General features: G+C 27.3%; 1 protein-coding gene across 1 annotated transcript; it reads left to right on the top strand.

Moving 5' to 3' along the window:
• The first annotated feature begins 2,563 nt into the window (after positions 1–2,563).
• On the top strand, positions 2,564–3,666 carry LOC136085107 (uncharacterized). Its single transcript, XM_065806426.1, has 3 exons — positions 2,564–2,664; positions 2,770–3,051; positions 3,292–3,666. The coding sequence occupies exons 2-3, from the start codon at positions 2,832–2,834 to the stop codon at positions 3,465–3,467; spliced, it is 396 nt and encodes a 131-aa protein (XP_065662498.1). The 5' UTR covers positions 2,564–2,664; positions 2,770–2,831; the 3' UTR covers positions 3,468–3,666.
• The last annotated feature ends 7,691 nt before the right edge of the window (positions 3,667–11,357 follow it).

Genomic DNA, 11,357 nt, shown 5'->3' with positions numbered 1-11,357 from the left:
TATACCATCTTAGGAATCATTTTATGCAACCTTCCCCTACAAGATTTGTATACTCAAAAACAGCCGTGATCTTAGTTCGATTGGAAACTTATGATGTCTATTGGTTTCCATAAGCCTTTGAATTTTTAGTTGTAATTTACATGCACTATTTGGCGCTTTTTAAAAATTGCACTCAAAAAATTCTTGTTAGGGGTCTACAATTAATTTCATTTGTACGACTTATTTAGTACGTAATATAAAAATACTTTTCACTACTTAAGAAAGTTAAAAAAAATTGTAATAAAAAATGTTTTTATGTTTTGTAATTATGTTAAAACTTTATTTACAAATCTATAACTATAACTTCTTTTTTCCAGAGAATGCTAGTGGCTGCCGCTCATTTATTTATTTTTAATTTTTTATTATTACCAAGCACGTTTTTGTATAAATCTTATGAAAATTACAAAACTTTAGCCCATTTTAATACCAGAAACAGCTCAGAAAAAATGCTAGTAATGAGGCAGTTTACTTTATTTTCTAACCATAAGAAGCGCGTTTGGAAACTAAAAAATACTCATTACAAATCCAGTTCTCCTAACCTCAAATAAAAACCTTATGTAAAAGTTTTTAAAATTTTAGGCCTTAATGACAGGTTTTGGGGTGGGGCCCTAAATGGTAGCCACCCAGTTATTTTTCAAAATATATCTTAATTGTCTTTTTTTTTCTCTAATCACCATATAATCAACGATTGGAAGAGGAACCATGCATTGTAACTTTTTTTTATTATTTTTTTTTATATATATTTATTTAACTGTTTTTTGATTTACGAAAAAAAAAAAAAAGGCTTAATAACAAGATAATAACAACATATTTACAGAAAATAGTTTGGTCTCATATAGTTTTGAAAATTAGTCCAGGCTATTAACGCAACCGTAAAGAATAAAGTTATAAAATAAATAAATGAATAAACAAAGAAACCAAACAAAAAATTCATTAAAAATTTTAATAAATGTTAATTTTAATATGAATGATGTTAAGAAGAAATACAAAAATAACAATAATAATAATAAAAAGAATAATAATAAGAACAACAGTACTACTAATAATAACAATTATATAAACTATAATAATGAAAAATTAAAATTAATAAATAAAAGTTAGAAAATACAATCTAAAATTTTATGTACTCTAAGAAAATAATAAGTCATCATGATAATTGTAAAAATAATTGTTTGTGATAATCTACTTTACAGTAACAGTAAAAAGTGAAAATTCTAAATTCTAAAGAAATTCTAAAGAAACACACGCAAACAATAATTTTTTAAGTTGAATTCTGTTGAACAGAAAATAATCGATAACAAAACTCTTGTCAAGAGAATATTTTTTTCAGATCTTTTTCTTATAAATATACTGAATCTATTTTTAAATACATTGGCTTTTTTTGAAAAGTTTGCCATATTTAAATGTTTTTTAAAAAGTTTCATTTTTTATTAATAATACTTAAAAAAAACATAACGAATACAATTCGAAGAAAAGTTTGGAACTTTTCACAATTTAGAACGCAACATCTTTTCTTGTAGTTTTTTATTTTATTTTAGTTCACGTTTACTTAAAATTTTAAAATCAAAGTTTTAATAAAAAAAACTAGTTGCGTAAATGAAAACTAAATTTCGATCAAGCAAATTTAGTCTCTTTAAACTCCTAAGGGCTTTAAAGCCTCTACAAAGACCTGTAATTTGACGTCACTGCCCGACGTCAAATTGATGCTTTTAAGAGGATTGATTTTAAAAAAATCATTTGAGTTTTTGCAGTCATTCTGTTGTCATACTTTTAGTAGTAATAGTTTCTGCTGAATCAGCTTGTTTGTAGTAATAGAAGAATTACTACAATGTGGGTTTTTAATATTGTTCATTTAGTTTGCTATTGGTTTGGCATCAATTACAGTAAGTTCCTTTGATTTATTATTTACTAGCCAAAAGTGTTCTTTGAAGCAGATATTAGTGATTATAATATTCTAATACTTTCCAGCAAAACTTTTGTACGAAGAAAGTTTGTATAACCTTTTATAAATTTATATATATATATATATATATATATATATATATATATATATATATATATATATATATATATATATATGTATATATTTATAATTTTATTTGCCGTATAGTATTATTTACAATAAGATTTATAATATAATATTGGCATGACTTCAAGAAGATTGTGATGACTTTATCACGAAGCCCTTAAATAGTAAAGAATATATATATATATATATATATATATATATATATATATATATATATATATATATATATACATACATATATTTATATAACAGCATAGTATAACTGAGCAACTATTGTTCTGCTTCTCGTTGATACGTTAGTATGATAGTATTATCTGATTATTTATTTTAGCGGTGCAAGGATTCTTCAAGCAAATTGCTTGTATGGGGGAAAATACTATTTTCGACGTTAATGATTTGAATTTAGCATCATTTTTGCGTAAATCAAAGGTTACTTGGACGAAAGATGGGCGCCACTTGTATTCACGCCGGCAGACTCATCGACTATGCTTTCTTAATTTTGTTTAATGTAAACTTATTTGATAGCGGAATATATAATCTGACGCTACAATCTTCGGAATATACGAAAACGTTTTTGTTTGAACTAATTGTACCAGGTATACAGTTACTTTCGATTTTTATTTTGAATTTAAAAAATCAATTCTAAATTTAAAAAGTTACAAAAATTGCACAATTTATATTACAAAATGAATTTTTTATAGATACCAGTGTAGAACTGCTGACCGAACAAACCATTTATGTTAAAGAAGGCAATAACATCTCTATGGAGATAAAAACAAAAGATTACGGGTCATCAAAATGGAGTTTTGTAAATAAACTAAACGAGAAGAAAACGCTAGACCTTGATAACACTAACAATACTCCTAATAAAAAAATTTTCAAAATTAAAAATGTTTCTTTGAATGACGAAGGTCGTTATCAATTTTTATACGAAGTTAATCGGTGCACTTCAGTGATAGATATAGACGTTGTTGTTTTTAATGGTAAGTGTTTCGATATAGGCTTAACAATTAATTATGTTTCTAACCAGTTTTTGAAATAAATAAACCGCGAAAATTATATTGGTTTTAAAAATTTTAAATATGTATAAAAATATATACACTGATATTATACCGCGATGAATTCTTTTTGTAATGTCAGAAGCTAAAGAGGCAGCGTTGCGTTTAGTTATTGATTTTTGTTTTAATTTGTTTTTAATTAATTCAATTTTATTATTCTTAAAGGTCAGTTTTATGATTTTTGGAAGTGCTTACGTTCAAGATATCATCATAATTTTATATTACTATTATCCTTACTTTTGCTCGGATATTGGATACAACGCAGAGAAATTGGCGTTCGTGAATACGCCAAAGAATATGAGGACGAACTTAAAAACAGAAAAATAAAAATAAATTCTTAACTTATATATTTTTTAAAGAGTTAAGAATTTTTTTTTTTTTTCTGTAAAAATAGAGTTTTAAATTTTTGAGATAATTCTAAATTTTTATAAATTAATTTTCTACTTTGTAAATATTTTGTACATAAATTTCGTTTTTATTACCTTCTTTATTATCATTTGTAAGAGCTTTTGTATATTAAATATACATTTTCTATATTTATGTAGCCATTTTATTTCTGTTTGAAATTTAAGTTAATTTCACTGCTTTAGAAAAAATTCGAATATTCTTCATTAATATCACAGTATTATTGATTCTTTAATTTTAAAATTTATGTTATTAGTCTGTAATCAATTTTTAAGTAACAAGTCAAAAATTAACGGCAAGCAATAGTGTAAACCATCATTATAAATTGCTACAGGCATAGTAGTAATTATCAAAACTTACAACACCAAAATGCGAGCAAGTTAGAAAACTCAGAATTTGATTTAAATGTCTCTGACTGTTGCTTAACGATTATTTTGCGATCTCATTTTGTGCGAACTGATCAACTGCCAGCTTTTAACAAAATTTCAATTTTGTAAATATATTTAAACTGGTTACATTTGTAATAGCAGACCCGTAGCAACGGGGGGGTGGGGTGGAGGGGCAGCAGGGGCATTTGTAACTACTAGAGAGTCCGAACCAGTAAACCGGTCAGGATGATATGTTTATTTACCTCCCACTTATTTCTTAATCGTTTTCAATGTTGCAGAAAATGGTTGAAAGTAATGATCTTAGCTTCATTAGAGATCTAATTTAACGTTTCCTTTCGAGCGTTTTATGCAAATAGCATAACATAGTCGATATTTATAAAAGTTGACTTAAATCTTTTGGCCTATAACATCAAGGCCTTTATTTCCACCCGAGAAGACTTGTGTATATGTACAAATATAAAAATAGTTCTCTATAATTTGGGAGAGTCCCCCATTATATACCATTAGAAAACAGACTGTATAGAGGCAAGTTAACACACTAATGTGTGTGTGTGTTTTAATTATAAGCTTTCAAACTTGGTTCTCTTCTATTATTTATCTTTATTTTATTTAATAATGCCGCAGAAATTAAAAAATATATCGACCTACCTTAGAGCTGTTAACGTATGCCAACCATGTATTTATTTCAGCATTCATCAGAGTCATATTTTACTAAGGCGGAAAATATTAACGAAAAGTATCCGGAATATTTTTTGCCCTGACTTCGTTTTAATTTTATTATTTAAAATTATTAGCTTTAATCAAAATATTCCATAACTTTTGTATAGGTAATAGGCTAAAAAGTTAGAAAAAAGATATATCTCAATAAATACATATTTAAACTTGTGAAAAAATTTTATTTTTAAAAGATGAAATTAGTGTGATACGTTATATTTTCAAAAAATTGCAATTAAACCATCAAATACATTTATTGTAAAACGATTGACTGTAACTTAAGTTACATACTCGGTGTAGTTAAGGCGATTTTTTTTGTTTTTAGGTACTTCCAGAAGTCCTTGCAGTCTTATCGCGAAGCACCGCGGGAGAGCATTTAGCTAGAGGTTCACGCCTCCTTTTAACCAATGTCGCTTATTGGACGAGAGCCGCCGTCGAACCCGGGACCTCTGGGTTCTGAGCCAGAACTCTAACCACTGCGCTACGGCTGCTCATAAATTTACAAATTATTCGTATTATCTTCAAATAATTGTAAACCTATGAGCAGCCACAAAAAATACAAGAATTCCGACCAAGAAAGAGATTGTAGTTAAGAAAAATTGCCAAAAACCAATCAGAACAGATCATATTGTTAAACTATAATGTTCATTTCACCTAAAAAACGTTTTTATTTAAAATTTTATTAAAATTTGGACAAGCGATTGTGATTTTAAGAAGATTTTTTAAAAAAAAAGAATCTTCGATCTGGGTTTTTTCGCTATAAACATTTATATTTTATGATACCGCAAAATTTACCATTTTAATTTTTTTCGTCTTTTCATAATTCACAGACCTGATCATTTAATGGAAACATATCGTAGTCAACAAAATAACATACAGACGCTATAATATTTTAAAGTTGTCTTAACTGCACCGAGTAACTAGAAATCAGTTACAATTTTTTTTTTCATTTGCTTTTTAAATATAAAATAAATTGCAAATAAATCTCAATTAAAGTTTAGGCACACATGGGCACCCACAGGGTTTCCTAATATTTTAGATATAACGTTTAAAAAAGCATTTTTTTTTTTAAATTATTTGTTATTTAGGCGCTCCAAGAAGTACTTACGATCTTATTACAGAGCACCGCGGAACATCGTTTAGCTAGAAAACTTTGACATACAAAAATTACATAGAAAAGTTACAGATGATGTTCAAATAATTGAATCTAATAAACCAAAGAAAAAACAGAAAAAGAGAAAGAAATATAAAAACTCTGATACAGGAAACCAAGAAAGCAATAAAAAATCAATTGAATACAGCGCCGATATTATAATTAAAAAAATACTGAACGAACAATTAAAAGAAGATTCTGCAATACAAGAAAGGATTACAGTTTATTGGTGTGTTACAAAGTCTAAGAGCATGTTTCTATGCACCGTGAGCATGTATTATTTTCCTACATTAATATTTTTATAACACTGTATTTTTAACATTTTTTTAAGTTCATTACAGATTAAAAATAAATACTATTTATATTATTTGTAATGTGATTATTAAGAAAGTTTGAGTTCAAGTTAGGCTGAGACAATTACACAGAAAAAGTACTAATGACTGAAGATAAGTCTACATTTGCAGTAGGGTTTTCACTACTACCCTTTTTTTAACTAAAATTTAACTTTAAGATTTAAAGAGCTGTGCTACTATTTATAAAAAATCAAAGTTTATAGCATAATTTCTTTATAATTGAATAGATAAACCAGTTAAAACCGAATAAATTTTGCATTTATCTTCGTCAAGCATGTGCTGTGCATTACGAACTTAATTTTTAGAAGTACAAAAACATGTACATTAATATGCAGGTAAAAATGACATTAAAATGCCAAAAAAAAAAAAAAAAAAAAGAATGAAACAGCTGGCACTGAATGGTTTTATTTGTTATTAAATCGTACAAAATCTATTTGTACGCTGGACGAGAGTTAAATAACAATATTTATTTGTAGAAATGAAAATTTCTTTAAAAACTTTGATAGCAAAAACGCTATAAGCATTTACGAAAATAATGAAACTGGTCTTATTGCTGAGCCACCAAAAGTGATTACTGGAAAAGGACTAAAACAAATAGGACAGGTTGTTTCTGCTGAAAGAAATATCCTAGTCACAATGGTGGGTTGTATAAATGCTTTTGGAAATTCTAATCCACCGTTTTCGATATTTCTTTGTCTTTACTTTCGCAGCCACATGTTTAAAGGTGCACCAATAGGTACCAAAGGTGATTTTAATCTTAGTGGATGGATAAACACAAAAGTAATAACTAGCTGAGACTAGCAAGTAAACAACTAGCTGAGTTAGAGAAATATAAAAGTTTTAAACTTTAGGGCCAACAGGGTCATTGGTATCAGAGCTTAGCTATATATATATATATATATATATATACATATATATACATATATATATACATATATATACATATATATATATATATATATATATATATATATATATATATATATATATATATATATATATATATATATATATATATATATATATATATATATATATATATATATATATATATATATATATATATATATATATATATATATATATATATATACAATGTGGTACAAAAAAAAAGCGCTAACATTTTTTTCTTGATTTTAAGTATAAAATGTATAATGAAGTAAAACAAAAAAAATTGGGTGTGGTAGTGAAAAATCTTGGACAGAAAAGGTATGTTTATATATACACAAGTATTTATTTAAATAAAAACTTTAGAAAACAGATTAATACAAAAACATTTAAAATTTTAGAAAATCAACTAACAGATATAGAAATTGTACTAATTATTGAAGCAGCTGACCTAGAAGAGTCTCACAGAAGCATTGGAAAACGTTTTAAATGACAAAACTCAACTATTAGTAGATTGGTAAAGAAATATAAACACACTGGTGCAGCTGAAAGGTCTGTTGGATCTAGGAGAAAGCCTAAAACTTTAAAAATGGAAGATCGCTATATTTTTAATGTTGTTAAAAAAGTTTGTAAAATTACATGTTCTGAAATAAAACTCAATTTGAACCTTACTATTATCTCAAAATGGACAATATCTCGTCGTATAAAAGCATCAGGAGAGATTTTTCCTGGAAAGCAAATAAAAACTCTTAAAAGCTTTACCGGGTGGAGGGTACCATGGAATAGCATTTGTATCACAAAAGTTAGTTAATAAATATAGACCAAGTTTAGAAGTAATTTTTCCATGATTCTACAAGATATTGATCCCAAACATACGGCAAGGATGAATAAAAGATATCTGGAATCAAAATTGATACCAGTTATATTTTGGCCAGCACAGTCTCCCGATTTTAATCCAATAAAAAATCTTTGTTCTATATAGGATAGAAAATTGCATAATTGTAGGGCAACAAATGAAGATGAACTGTTCCAAATTCTTCTTGCTGGTTGGAATGCTTTGCCAAATGAATTATTAAAAAGAGTTGTAGATAGTATGTCTTTGAGACGCGCATGTCATAAGAAACAGAGGATGGCCAATTAAGTACTAATATAGCTAAAACTTGAAAAATACTTTACAAATCCTAATTTCTTTTCACTATATGCAATGTACAATAATATTATATACATTTCTATAAAAAAACTGTCTTGAATTAATTTTATTATATGAGCTTAAAAAGTTAGTAAATAAAAACCGTACTTTACAAAAGTTATAATAAAGCAAATTTTTAAAAAACTATATAGGAATATGTTGTATTAAGTCCAATTCAAATAATTTTAAAATAATCAAATACAAAAAAAAATTATTTTAATTGATCACTAGGTCTTTTATACTTTTTTTTATTTCTAATATCAAAAAAAGAAGATTTTTTTTTATAAACAATATTGTAATGAAAAGCTAAGATTACATTTCCTACACATCGGTCTTGTATTCTTTTTGAAATATGACACATATTTAATTGATATTTGACACATATTTCCTTGGGTACACTCAGTTGGCTCATGGCCCTGACAATCAAATTGATCATTTGCTGGTAAATCTAAATGTTTTCCATCTTTTTCCCGTTTGATGTTTGAGTTGGTTTCATTATGACTATTGTAACTTCTCGTCTGAAAAATAAGTAAGTAATTTTGTCATTATTAGGATGTAGAGCAAGAAAAAATCTCCAAGCTGCAACCAACGATAATTTCAATACATTAATCATTAGCTGTAATCACCATTTTTTTGCTCGGATCATAGGCCTGTAGGATCTCAAAAGACGATCTATCAATCAACTTCACCCATTCCTTTGTTGAAAAGATTTTTTATGTTAGGCTGATTTACTTCTGTATTTCTTTTAGTTCTAACTTGCCCTTTCACCTGGTGCAAGTAAAATAGTTGCTTGCAATGGTCACAGTACTACTTTTTTGGATATCATTACTTTTGAGACACCATCTGTTTTATTTTCACGGGCAGTTTCTGTAGCAATGAAAAAAAATTTCGTCAACTTTCCACTAGTGAAAAAATTATCAAAATAAATTTCGTGAAATTTTGGACTAGATTTTTGCTTCACTACTTCTAACACATTTTGATAGAAGTCGTGAAGCAAAACTTATAAATTTGTAGTTTATATGGATACCCATCATTTCCACATAAAGCCCAAAGCTTGAATCCAAAATGTACTTGCTTTTTTTTATGGAAAGCAAATACGTTTTGGCATTGTGTTTATCAAAATAGGGCACCGTCTACACATCTATACTAAGTTTTTCATGACATATTCCCCATATACTTAGCTGTTCATTTAAGGTTTCATATAAAAATGACACAAACTCTAAAGCTGACACCCTTATGATCACATATGGGAACATTTATTTCGACTTTTATTTTCCTATTTAAATGCACGCATATCAATATGAGTGATTATATAAATACGTAATTATGAAAACACAAAGTATAAATTAATATGAATATTATCTTTTTGCAGTGTTCCGTATGAGAAAGTTAGGCGCTATAAGGTTAGAGTATTAGTATATTGAATTAATATATATATATATATATATATATATATATATATATATATATATATATATATATATATATATATATATATATATATATATATATATATATATATATATATATATATAAAATTCATACCATATTTCTTATTATTTTACAGCTGTCTCTGTCATCTCTGTAAGCTACCACGGAGTTTTGGAAACCTTAATAAGAAAATTTCTATTGATCAACATGTTATTTCCTACTTACCCCTAAATTTTTGCGATTGAATCATTTTACAAAAAAGTAGCCGGATGCAGTCAACACCTATACATTAAAGAGTATTTTTATCAAGACACCAATTCTAACCAACAACTATTAATTTCTATTTTTTCATCATTTCTCTAAATCTAGTATTATTTTATCATTTAGAGCTATTATAAGAGCTAATATAAATTGTTATTTATATTCACTCTACAGAGCCGGAACCAGCTTTTTTTGGTATTTGAGGTAGCTAACTTTCAGACATGAAGCAAACGCCAAACATTTATATGTTTATAGTTATGTCAAATAAAGATGCTTTGCAAAAAATTGCGATGATTGGAGGCTGGGAACAATAAAGCCCCGAATTTTGTGCCTCCCTGCACCAAACGTGAGAGCAACAAGCTGATGAAATATTTTTTGTACTGTTCTTAACTAGACTTATATTCATCGACAAATTTTAAGTTTCATAGTATTATCTTTCAGCGTTCAAAAATAATGACCATATAAAATTTATAACCCCCTCAAATTGAGGGGTTTTAAACTTTATATAGTCATAATTTTTGAAAGCTAAAATATTTTACTATAAAATTTAAAATTTATCGATGAATATTAGTCTAGTTAAAAGCAGTACAAAAAATATTTCATCAACTTGTTGCTCTCACGTTTAAGCCAGGGAGGAAGGGCACAAAATTTGGGGCTTTTTTGTTGCCAGCCTCCAATCATCGCAATTTTTTGCAAACCATCCTTATTTGACATAAGTATAAACATATAAATGTTTGGAGTTTGCTCCATGTCTGGAAGTTAGCTATCTCAAAGACCCAAAAAAGCTGGTTCCGGCTCTGCTCTATTCCAGAAGCGAAGGGTGAACTTTTTCGACACGTCAACTACCTTTTATACTAGATTACACGTTTTTAGAAGCACGTTGATCCAAATTTAACTTGATTGTCACTGAACACGTTATTGGAAAAAGTTATTAGGATATATTAGTGGAAAAAACATACATACTGCAACAAACTAATACAACATTTTACTTAATAAAACTACTGTAACAAATTAGTGAAAGAAAATACAGTGAACTCCCTATATCTCAAACTTCCAGTAACTTGAAGTACTTTCAAGTTCTTCTTGAACCCTCACTAATACTTTCTCATAAAAATTACTCGATGAATCGAATCCCCGTTACCTCAAACATTTGCAAGTCGAACCATTTTTTTATTGTCGTTAATATTCTTCCGATAACTCGAACTTTAGAAGAAAAATTAAATCAAAATCTTAGTAAAAGTTATTATTTTTTTTTATTAAGTTATACTTTTTGGGAGTTTACTGTACTGCAAAAATAAACTTTATCTTGTGTACTTTCATAACCATTAAATTCTGAGCATTTTAAGTTTCCTTGCGTTTTTGTAAAGCACAAACTATATTGCGATTTTTTAGCATACTCATTTGAAAAAGTTAGACCTAAACCAATCATTTACTTTCTTAAATTTGAT

Source organism: Hydra vulgaris, chromosome 09 (assembly GCF_038396675.1).
Source record: "Hydra vulgaris chromosome 09, alternate assembly HydraT2T_AEP".
Taxonomy (NCBI): Eukaryota; Metazoa; Cnidaria; class Hydrozoa; order Anthoathecata; family Hydridae; genus Hydra; species Hydra vulgaris.
This window is presented reverse-complemented; position numbering and strand designations above follow the sequence as displayed.